The 12,845-nt window shown below is 49.6% G+C and overlaps 1 protein-coding gene across 2 annotated transcripts in view; it reads right to left on the reverse strand.

Annotated features, from left to right (window-relative positions):
* Positions 1 to 12,845, reverse strand: part of PARVA (parvin alpha) — a 139,868-nt gene that overhangs the window by 14,289 nt on the left and 112,734 nt on the right. For both annotated transcript variants that reach the window (XM_088478835.1, XM_088478836.1), the window contains 5 exons: positions 8,486 to 8,626; positions 3,888 to 4,003; positions 2,749 to 2,807; positions 1,576 to 1,595; positions 954 to 1,015 (listed from right to left, as the gene is read on the reverse strand). In XM_088478835.1, the coding sequence (XP_088334961.1) occupies positions 954 to 1,015; positions 1,576 to 1,595; positions 2,749 to 2,807; positions 3,888 to 4,003; positions 8,486 to 8,626 (398 nt within the window). The remainder of the gene's footprint in view (positions 1 to 953; positions 1,016 to 1,575; positions 1,596 to 2,748; positions 2,808 to 3,887; positions 4,004 to 8,485; positions 8,627 to 12,845) is intronic.

A 12,845-nucleotide genomic window follows, 5' to 3' on the forward strand; every position in this document is an offset into this window, starting at 1 on the left:
GTTACTATAATTATTACTCTATCAGTGTATTCTATTATGTCCTGTTAACAGTGTTACTATAATTATTACTCTATCAGTGTATTCTATTATGTCCTAGTAACAGTGTTACTATAATTATTACTCTATCAGTGTATTCTATTATGTCCTGGTAACAGTGTTACTATAATTATTACTCTATCAGTGTATTCTATTATGTCCTGGTAACAGTGTTACTATAATTATTACTCTATCAGTGTATTCTATTATGTCCTGGTAACAGTGTTACTATAATTATTACTCTATCAGTGTATTCTATTATGTCCTGGTAACAGTGTTACTATAATTATTACTCTATCAGTGTATTCTATTATGTCCTGGTAACAGTGTTACTATAATTATTACTCTATCAGTGTATTCTATTATGTCCTGGTAACAGTGTTACTATAATTATTACTCTATCAGTGTATTCTATTATGTCCTGGTAACAGTGTTACTATAATTATTACTCTATCAGTGTATTCTATTATGTCCTGGTAACAGTGTTACTATAATTATTACTCTATCAGTGTATTCTATTATGTCCTAGTAACAGTGTTACTATAATTATTACTCTATCAGTGTATTCTATTATGTCCTAGTAACAGTGTTACTATAATTATTACTCTATCAGTGTATTCTATTATGTCCTGGTAACAGTGTTACTATAATTTTATTACTCTATTTGAGTATTCTATTACGTCCTGGTTAATGTTACTGTATTTATTGCTCTATCGGTGTATTCTATTACGTCCTGGTAACAGTGTTACTATAACTATTACTCTATCGGTGTATTCTATTATGTCTTAGTAATAGCGATTGACAACGCGTTCCTGGCTATTGATCGGATGCATGTGGATGTGCTGGGTACACTGGAGTTATATATGATCTGATTGAATCTTACACATAAAGAGACAGAATAAATCGTTATATCTAACCTTTTTCACCACATTAAGCTTATCGGGAGCGTGGTCAAAGAGCGTATCGAATGCATCTCTCTCTTAAAAAGAAAAACATCAAATCACTTATGTAGCAAAAAAAATCAATAGCAGAGATCTCGTAACCTAACATTTAAGTCACACGTTACAAGACGAAACACGGACGATGCCACATGTGTGTTCTGCCTTTTTTTCTTGTTGTTTAACCAAACGCAGCCTTAGGGCAAATTAAACGGTCACCGTTCCGTTACAGAGACGCTTTAGGTGGCTCTTTGCCTCGTGTGAGATGATCTGATGCACTGAACGGAGACTCTCCGATACGTCACTGAATGTTCTCAGCTACTGTTCTTTGTTATCAGATTTGGGGGTTAGAGAAGAGGGCGAATAGGAGCCAAATTGAGAAGACCGGGCTCTTCATTATTCGGGCTGTACAGGAGTAACGAGGCCTAATTGCTGCCCAGCAGCCGGGAAATTTTTGCTAGTTAATAAAACTCTGCGAATGGTCTTTTGGTCCATTTTGCCCAAAGACCAGGGGGGCTTTATAACCTGATCACACCCTAATATACTGCCCATTATAGAAGTAACATATTCCTATAAACACACTATCGCCATTGTTACTCACCGTGTCTTCCTGATAGAGCCCTTTGGAAACAAAACAAAGTGTACAAGTTAATTATTAACGCTACAGATTACAGAACCATTATAGATGAAGCCGGCACTCGCGCCCGACTTTAGTTTATGGTGTATTCATTGTTATTACAGTTTTGCTGCCATTTTATCATTTAAAGGGACGGTGTATAATTTACCTCTGAGAAATGAACTTTGTGTTTGTGCCAGAAAACTATTTGAAATATGTCAAATAAATCAGCTTGATCCGGGATGTTCCTATGCAGACAAGGAATTGGTGCTCGCATCACCCCCTTCAGCCATTGCCAGGGAGACATCTGCTCAGTAAGGTTACAGGTATTGGCTCTAGCCAAAGGTTTTCCAAACTCGGTCTTCATGGCACCCTAACAGTCAATGTTTTCAGGATTTCCATGCTTAAGCACATCGTCATATTCTTAAATCTAGACTGTTAGGACAGACTGCGGCCACCTCTCAGGTCACACAGGACAGACTGCGGCCACCTCTCAGGTCACACAGGACAGACTGCGGCCACCTCTCAGGTCACACAGGACAGACTGCGGCCACCTCTCAGGTCACACAGGACAGACTGCGGCCACCTCTCAGGTCACACAGGACAGACTGCGGCCACCTCTCAGGTCACACAGGACAGACTGCGGCCACCTCTCAGGTCACACAGGACAGACTGCGGCCACCTCTCAGGTCACCGATCTACCTACTTATTAATAAGTGGCTCACAGGGACCTTGGAGTAAGAAGCCTAAAGCTATAAACCTGTGCTGTAACGTTTCCTATTTATACCTGTGCATCGATCAGGCGTCAGTGACTCTTATGGGGGATGAGGGCTTTTGGCTCCCACCCGATGACTTAGCCCCTGGGTGATGCTTTGGTGGATTCTGCGCACGGTGTCTGGTTTAATGCAATCTGTGCAGAGATCTCATGTTATACGTACATATTACATCTCTATTTAATGTCCCCTCTTTACATTAATGCCTCACTCTCAGCATAATAAATATCTGAACAAGGGTTAAATTTCATGTTCCCAGCCCCGTCCTAGTCCGCGTCGTAAGAAGGCGCTGACGGGACTCATTAATATCAGCGCAATGGATCGTGTTTCTTACAAACATCTGTATTCCATTAAACACCAGTTGGCATAAATGCTGATCACGTACTCTGTGTCACCGGTGATTTCCTCCTGGATCTGGCGTGACTGTAGCATTCCATCCAGCTTCTAGACGGGAAGACACAAAGATGACCATTTACCGTATATATGTTTCACACGGCAAAAATGTAGACCCCCCCCCCCTCCCCTCCCGCGTGACAAACGCTATTTTCCCCGGTACAGGGTAACAATTCCGGGTAAGGCTGAGGAGTACATTTTTGTCATTTGTTTGGTTGCCCTGAAACACATAAAATAACCAAACATCACCCGGCACATGGTCCTTGCACCCGTCCGTGTGTCTGCACAGAATCAGTTTTACATTAGGGGGAAATTAAATTTGGCAAACTAATTGCACAGTGTTCTGCAGACCGTTACCCACGTGACACCTATTATGTGCCAAGTGGGCTTATGAATATCTCAAGTGTGTTTCAGAAATGGGGATAATGTGATTGTGGGACTGGTAACAAATGTAACAATCAGTAATTGTAGCCATCAGGTGTAGTTACACATTCTGTAGATGGGCGGGGGATGGCGATTATACCTGCTCTTATATACAGTGCTCGTTACATGCCTCAGCCAGGATGAGTATTATACACGTGTGCGTCTGTATAACAGAGGTAGAGAAGGGAGACACCGCAGAGAGGGCACAGATGGTGTCCAATGAGGGGCGCAGGCTCTCAGGGGTTGTTTTGGGCATCTGCCCTGACTATGTAGCACAGGGGTCTTCAATCTTCGCCCTCTAGCTGCTGTGGAACTACACATCCCAGCATGCACTGCCATAGTTTTAGCATGCTGTTATATCAAAAAGGTGGCAGTGCATGCTGGGATGTGTAGTTCCACAGCAGCTGGAGGGCCACGGTTGAAGACCCCTGATGTAGCACATGAAGTCTCTCCGGGAACAGAAACCTCACACCCGACCGACATTAATGTATCTCTGGAGAAGCTTCAAACGTCCAAATGACAAAAGTCCCAGAACCAATATTTAGAAGGGAATCCCAGGAAATATTTATTGCACATAAACCAAAGTATACAATCCTTACACTAGGACCCATATCAAATATATCGGATACGAAACTCACAAACCGGTTATCAGACCATAAAAAAAGACACTGGCTGTATTATTACAAGTTAGACTGAAGCGTCACCTACCTGTACAACCACCACCTGTATTGAAACATGATCCGGAAGCCGAATAGGAGCCCGGAAATACTGCGATAAGGCGACCAGAAGATGGAGGATAGCGACCACGGATTTAGCATGAACAGCTGGAACATGAAAGGAGAGAAGTCAGATGCTTGGACATTTCAGACTCCAAGATACAACTGGCTACTGGTAATGAGCAAATCAACCAATGTATTCATTAGTATATGTTACTATACAGAACGATGGCAGCAGCCAAAACCCACGGACGCCCAGCTCCTTAGCTCCGAACGATGGCAGCGGCCAAAAACCAACGACGCCCAGCTCCTTAGCTCCGAACGATGGCAGCGGCCAAAACCCACCAACGCCCAGCTCCTTAGCTCCGAACGATGGCAGCGGCCAAAAACCAACGACGCCCAGCTCTTTAGCTCCGAACGATGGCAGTGGCCAAAAACCATCGACGCCCAGCTCTTTAGCTCCGAACGATGGCAGCGGCCAAAAACCATCGACGCCCAGCTCTTTAGCTCTGACCGATGGCAGCGGCCAAATACCACCAATGGCCAGCTCCTTAGCTCCGAACGATGGCAGCGGCCAAAAACCATCGACGCCCAGCTCTTTAGCTCCGAACGATGGCAGCGGCCAAAACCCACCGGCGCCCAGCTCTTTAGCTCCGAACGATGGCAGCGGCCAAAAACCATCGACGCCCAGCTCTTTAGCTCCGAACGATGGCAGCGGCCAAATACCACCAATGGCCAGCTCCTTAGCTCCGAACGATGGCAGCGGCCAAAAACCATCGACGCCCAGCTCTTTAGCTCCGAACGATGGCAGCGGCCAAAACCCACCGGCGCCCAGCTCTTTAGCTCCGAACGATGGCAGCGGCCAAAAACCATCGACGCCCAGCTCTTTAGCTCCGAACGATGGCAGCGGCCAAATACCACCAATGGCCAGCTCCTTAGCTCCGAACGATGGCAGCGGCCAAAACCCACGGACGCCCAGCTCTTTAGCTCCAAACGATGGCAGCGGCCAAAAACCATCGACGCCCAGCTCTTTAGCTCCAAACGATGGCAGCGGCCAAAAACCATCGACGCCCAGCTCTTTAGCTCCAAACGATGGCAGCGGCCAAAACCCACCGGCGCCCAGCTCTTTAGCTCCGAACGATGGCAGTGGCCAAAACCCACCAACGCCCAGCTCTTTAGCTCCAAACGATGGCAGCGGCCAAAACCCACCGGCGCCCAGCTCTTTAGCTCCGGGGGGTTTTCTGAGCTCAAAGACCAACAGGAATTGTTGTGAATCTTTTCCTATGTCCAAAACCTGTTCTGTTCCGTGAGGGCAGTCACACAATTCCATGTTCCATTGCTAGCTGCCATTACCAGTGACTGCGCACGGTACGGCAGAGAGTCCCTCGCCGTATATCACTCAGGAAAAACGAGAGGGGCTCAATCCTTGGTCTCCCTTTTAATGCTGCTTTAATCTAATGGTAAATGTGTTACACTGAAGCATCGCTTAGGTTATCACCATTTGCTTTCTGCTGGATTACAGAGAATCAAAGCTGGAACCGTATTTTGCAGGAAAAGCCGATATTAAAAAAATCCATATAAGACTACGATCACTTAGTGACATTTGCATTAGACATATGATAAAAGGTCTCTATTTCTTTCTGACCATTTCTGTTTGTTACTTTCAGAGATAATTGATACTGTGCCGGATTGGCAATCGGTAACACCATACAAAGCAAAGTATCAGTTTATAGGGTAACTGGCCTAATGACTAGAATTATACTGGGCACTACGACAACTCCCGATGCTGGAAATCTCCTGTTCAGCCGTCAGGAAAACCCTGGAGCTGCCCCAGTGAATGGATGGAGGCGGCTCAGCTCTGTACTTCCGGTCTAACTTATTCCCTGCTCAGCGATAAAGCAGAGACTAATGTCTAGTGCAGTGGTGTCAAACTCTGGCCCTTCAGCTTTCGTGGGACTACATATCCCAGCATGCCCGGCCACAGTTTTAGCATGCCCTAATAGCAAAAATGTGGCACTGCATGCTGGGATGTGTAGTTCCACTGCAGCTGGAGAGACCTTGTAAGTCTGTACCGACCTTGTTAGTGATTGCGACCTGGCGGGGTGCCGGCATCGGCAAGTCCATACACGCTTGCCAATGATAAGAGCGATGGTGCGAGAGCATGGCGCTCGCTAACGATGTCGCCCTTTGGATTTGCATGCAGTTCCAACTGGTGATGTCGCTGACAACGCGCGGGAGCCCCATATTGTCAGCGACATAGCGGGTACACACTGGACAATGTGCCCTATATTGTCTAATGCGTACCTGAATAACAGCCGGTTTCTGCGTCACGTGACCTCCTCTGCTCAAAGGAGGAGAGACTGCACCACATGGCCCTTCCTCTGTGGGCTCTGTGTCATGTGGGGAGGTCTGAGGGGTATGTGAGGGGTATGTGTGCATGTGGGGGCATTTTGTGGCAGGTGGGGGGTGAGAGCATGTGCAGCTATTTTATAGCAAATTGGTCTGTGTGTAATTTGAGTGAGGGGCATGTGGGGATATTTTAGGATGAGCGATGTGGCTGTGTCCAGGTTGTTTAGAGGCTGTTTTTTCAATCTTGAAAATAAAGGCAATTTGTGGCCCTATATGAGGGAGGTCCCTACGCGCGGCCCTGTATGAGGAGGGAGGTCCCTACGCGCGGCCCTGTATGAGGAGGGAGGGAGGTCCCTACGCGCGGCCCTGTATGGGGAGGGAGGGAGGTCCCTACGCGCGGCCCTGTATGGGGAGGGAGGGAGGTCCCTACGCGCGGCCCTGTATGGGGAGGGAGGGAGGTCCCTACGCGCGGCCCTGTATGGGGAGGGAGGGAGGTCCCTACGCGCGGCCCTGTATGGGGAGGGAGGGAGGTCCCTACGCGCGGCCCTGTATGGGGAGGGAGGGAGGTCCCTACGCGCGGCCCTGTATGGGGGGGGAGGGAGGGAGGTCCCTACGCGCGGCCCTGTATGAGGAGGGAGGGAGGTCCCTACGCGCGGCCCTGTATGAGGAGGGAGGGAGGTCCCTACGCGCGGCCCTGTATGAGGAGGGAGGGAGGTCCCTACGCGCGGCCCTGTATGAGGAGGGAGGGAGGTCCCTACGCGCGGCCCTGTATGAGGAGGGAGGGAGGTCCCTACGCGCGGCCCTGTATGAGGAGGGAGGGAGGTCCCTACGCGCGGCCCTGTATGAGGAGGGAGGGAGGTCCCTACGCGCGGCCCTGTATGAGGAGGGAGGGCCCTACGTGCGGCCCTGTATGAGGAGGGAGGGCCCTACGCGCGGCCCTGTATGAGGAGGGAGGGAGGGCCCTACGCGCGGCCCTGTATGAGGAGGGAGGGCCCTACGCGCGGCCCTGTATGAGGAGGGAGGGAGGGCCCTACGCGCGGCCCTGTATGAGGAGGGAGGGAGGTCCCTACGCGCAGCCCTGTATGAGGAGGGAGGGAGGGCCCTACGTGCGGCCCTGTATGAGGAGGGAGGGCCCTACGCGCGGCCCTGTATGAGGAGGGAGGGCCCTACGCGCGGCCCTGTATGAGGAGGGAGGGCCCTACGCGCGGCCCTGTATGAGGAGGGAGGGAGGGCCCTACGCGCGGCCCTGTATGAGGAGGGAGGGCCCTACGCGCGGCCCTGTATGAGGAGGGAGGGAGGGAGGGCCCTACGCGCGGCCCTGTATGAGGGAGGGAGGTCCCTACGCGCAGCCCTGTATGAGGAGGGAGGGAGGGCCCTACGTGCGGCCCTGTATGAGGAGGGAGGGCCCTACGCGCGGCCCTGTATGAGGAGGGAGGGCCCTACGCGCGGCCCTGTATGAGGAGGGAGGGCCCTACGCGCGGCCCTGTATGAGGAGGGAGGGCCCTACGCGCGGCCCTGTATGAGGAGGGAGGGCCCTACGCGCGGCCCTGTATGAGGAGGGAGGGAGGGCCGTACGTGTGATCCCTATATGAGGAGGGAGGGAGGGCCGTACGTGTGGCCCTATATGAGGAGGGAGGGCCGTACGTGTGGCCCTATATGAGGAGGGAGGGAGGGCCGTACGTGTGGCCCTATATGAGGAGGGAGGGAGGGCCGTACGTGTGGCCCTATATGAGGGCCGTACGTGTGGCCCTATAAGAGGAGGGAGGGAGGGCCGTACGTGTGATCCCTATATGAGGGAGGGCCGTACGTGTGGCCCTATAAGAGGAGGGAGAGCCGTAGGTGTGCCCCTAAATGAGAAGGGAGGGCCGTACGTGTGGCCCTATATGAGGGAGGGCTGTATGTGTGATCCCTATATGAGGGAGGGAGGGCCGCACGGGTGGCCCTATATGAGGAGGGAGGGCCGTACACGGGGCTCTATATGAGGAGGGAGGGCCGCATGTGTGGCCCTTGAAGTACATCGGGTTGCCCATCACCGGTTTATCAGATAGGTAGTGAATAACTTGATTGTCCCCATGGTGACAGATAGTGACAGGGATGGGCAGTTACTCACCGCCAAACGGACCAATTGGCAGCTAGAGTGTGTTTCTGAGGCTTTAGCAGGAGATTCCAGTGAATTGCAGAAGCCGGATAATTCAGTAGAATGTTTTTGTTAGCGCAGATGTTATAGTAGGAGGAACTCACAGTCCACGCTCCACTTCATGTTTCTAGGCGGCAGCTTCAGGGTCTCGTTGATCTTTTCCAGCACTGTTTGTAGTTTTTGTTTCTGAGCGATTTCTGACTGCGTGACTTCCGCGACATTCAGCTTCTCACCTTCCAGCTTCTCTGCATTCAGCGACAAAACCATCAGATTCCGCCAGCGCACTCACGATACTAAACACAGATATGCGCGAAAATGCTGCACCCTCATAATCTGATAGACGAGGGCGACTCGCTGCTCCAGTGCTCTACCCTGTGCAGCTCAATGACACACACACACACACACACACAATGACACACACAATGACACACACACAAAGACACACGCAATGACACACACACACACGACACACACACACGACACACACAATGACACACCCACACACACAATGACACACACACACAATGACACACACAATGACACACACACAATGACACACACACACACAATGACACACACAATGACACACACACACACAATGACACACACAATGACACACACACACAATGACACACCCACACAATGACACACCCACACACACAATGACACACACACACACACAATGACACACACACAATGACACACACACACAATGACACCCACACACACACAATGACACACACAATGACACACACACCCACACAATGACACACACACACAATGACACACATGATGTGATCCCCGCAGGACAATGACAGACAGGGGGTGAGAACTGGCTGTAAATGAAAACGATAACATAAGACAGAGGGGCCTGATTCAGACCCGTTCGCTATCTGCGTACGCTCGCTAGATGCATATGCAAATTTTTCAAAGTGACACCACGGGAAGCGATCGCTCGCCAAGGCATAAGCACGCCCACCATGTCTTAGCGAGCGGCCACTTTGTGTGTGCGTACGTCCAATCGCACAGGCAGAGCCGCCCACTAGCAACACGTCATCTCCAGGAAGTGTATTAAAACATTGGTACATCGAGCACCGTCGGATGCAAACTCAGGGCCTGATTCAGAGCCAGACGCTATTTGCGCTCGCTCGTTCAGAAAAAGGGGCCGGCTAATTAAATTGAGCGCTCGCTCTTTGCGGTCTGTTGACGCCTCAATGTCTGAGCGAGCAAACGAAACATGCGCTCGCTATTTTGTAAAGACGCCCCCCTGGCCGCTCGCATCCTACGCCATCTCCGCTATTTATTTGATTAATCGAGTACATCGAAAGGCGTCTGAACTGCTCGCAGTGCTTGTGGTTGGATTTTCCTACCGCAATTATGTGAACAGTTCAGGCTAAGAGACAACCAAGTGACGTGGTCGATGATGCTGCTTTGTTAATTATGCACACCCTTAAAACGCCCGTTTGACCTTTAAGCACGCCTGCGATCGGATCTCCACTCCCCGTTTTCAAGCATCTTCCCTCGTTACAACCCACATACGCCTCATCCTGTCACTCAAATTAGCAGGCACTCGCTATTTTGCGAGCGCTTGATTTTCGACCACAATGACTGGTTGGCGCATGCGCATTACGACCCATACGCATATGTGTGAACATCGCTCGGAGCGAACTAGCGGCCGCTTACGAGCGGCTGTGAATCAGGCCCTCAGTGCTTGAGGTTGCCTTACCCTACCGCAAGCATTGTGAGGAAATTAGTGTAAAAAAAAGGCAAGTGACGTGTACTATGACGCTACCTGTTAATTATGCACGCCTCTAAAGCGGCGTTGAAACACTCTGGCACGCCTGCGTTCACATCTCCAACCCCCCGTTATTAGTGTCCTGCCCCTGTTACCACCCACAAACGGCCTCTCCTGTCAATCATTACCCTGGGCTGGCTTTGCTGGGTGAGCGTGGTGTATAGCTCACGCACGCGCAGAACGAAGCGTGCGCGTACGCAGAACATCGGGCCACTTGCGAACGCACAGCGTGACTGAGCGGCTCTGAATCAGGCCCAGAGATTGAGGCTCGAACAGGGGTTGGCAAAAGCATCCCTCCAGCTGTTGTTGAACTACAAATCCCAGCATGCATTGCAACATTTTTAGCATGGCCAAATAGCAAAACTGTGGCAGGGCATGCTGGGATGTGTAGTTGTACAATATCTGGGGGGCCGCAAACTGCCCAGCCTGAGGCTGGAGGCTGCCAGCAATACTGAACACTGGAGTACCGGAGCGTAGAGCAGAATATACAGAGTCCCGAGGAGAGAGGCCGAGAGCAGAGATGTATCATCCACCCCCATTCCACTGACAGAGTTACTGCATTGGAAATCAATGAGCTTCATGTTAACCGCAGACGAGGTCACTAAGATATGAGACATGAGCCTAATTCTCCAGAGACCCCTCTATAGTCACACAAAGGTCATGTTATATTAACACAGTGACACAATACATACAGGGAGGGCTAAAATAATGTATAGTGTGTCTGACACACAGTGTATAATGTGCTTGTACTGACCCTGACACACAGTGTATAATGTGCCTGTACTGACCCTGACACACAGTGTATAATGTGCCTGTACTGACACACAGTGTATAATGCGCCTGTACTGACACACAGTGTATAATGTGCCTGTACTGACCATGACACACAGTGTATAATGTGCCTGTACTGACACACAGTGTATAATGTGCCTGTACTGACACACAGTGTATAATGTGCCTGTACTGACACACAGTGTATAATGTGCCTGTACTGACCATGACACACAGTGTATAATGTGCCTGTACTGACACACAGTGTATAATGTGCCTGTACTGACACACAGTGTATAATGTGCCTGTACTGACACACAGTGTATAATGTGCCTGTACTGACACACAGTGTATAATGTGCCTGTACTGACACACAGTGTATAATGTGCCTGTACTGACCATGACACACAGTGTATAATGTGCCTGTACTGACACACAGTGTATAATGTGCCTGTACTGACACACAGTGTATAATGTGCCTGTACTGACACACAGTGTATAATGTGCCTGTACTGACCATGACACACAGTGTATAATGTGCCTGTACTGACACACAGTGTATAATGTGCCTGTACTGACACACAGTGTATAATGTGCCTGTACTGACACACAGTGTATAATGTGCCTGTACTGACACACAGTGTATAATGTGCCTGTACTGACCATGACACACAGTGTATAATGTGCCTGTACTGACACACAGTGTATAATGTGCCTGTAAAGACCCTGACACACAGTGTATAATGTGCCTGTACTGACCCTGACACACAGTGTATAATGTGCCTGTACTGACACAGTGTATAATGCGCCTGTACTGACACACAGTGTATAATGCGCCTGTACTGACACACAGTGTATAATGTGCCTGTACTGACCATGACACACAGTGTATAATGTGCCTGTACTGACACACAGTGTATAATGTGCCTGTACTGACACACAGTGTATAATGTGCCTGTACTGACACACAGTGTATAATGTGCCTGTACTGACCATGACACACAGTGTATAATGTGCCTGTACTGACACACAGTGTATAATGCGCCTGTACTGACACACAGTGTATAATGTGCCTGTACTGACCCTGACACACAGTGTATAATGTGCCTGTACTGACCCTGACACACAGTGTATAATGTGCCTGTACTGACACAGTGTATAATGCGCCTGTACTGACACACAGTGTATAATGCGCCTGTACTGAAACACAGTGTATAATGCGCCTGTACTGACACACAGTGTATAATGTGCCTGTACTGACCCTGACACACAGTGTATAATGTGCCTGTACTGACCCTAATGTGCCTGTACTGACCCTGACACACAGTGTATAATGTGCCTGTACTGACCCTGACACAGTGTATAATGCGCCTGTACTGACACACAGTGTATAATGTGCCTGTACTGACACACAGTGTATAATGTGCCTGTACTGACACACAGTGTATAATGTGCCTGTACTGACACACAGTGTATAATGTGCCTGTACTGACCATGACACACAGTGTATAATGTGCCTGTACTGACACACAGTGTATAATGTGCCTGTAAAGACCCTGACACACAGTGTATAATGTGCCTGTACTGACCCTGACACACAGTGTATAATGTGCCTGTACTGACACAGTGTATAATGCGCCTGTACTGACACACAGTGTATAATGCGCCTGTACTGACACACAGTGTATAATGCGCCTGTACTGACACACAGTGTATAATGTGCCTGTACTGACACACAGTGTATAATGTGCCTGTACTGACCCTGACACACAGTGTATAATGTGCCTGTACTGACCCTGACACACAGTGTATAATGTGCCTGTACTGACCCTGACACACAGTGTATAATGTGCCTGTACTGACCCTGACACACAGTGTATAATGTGCCTGTACTGACC

Source organism: Taudactylus pleione, unplaced genomic scaffold (genome assembly GCF_031769625.1).
Source record: "Taudactylus pleione unplaced genomic scaffold, aTauple2 ptg000221l, whole genome shotgun sequence".
Classification (NCBI taxonomy): Eukaryota; Metazoa; Chordata; class Amphibia; order Anura; family Myobatrachidae; genus Taudactylus; species Taudactylus pleione.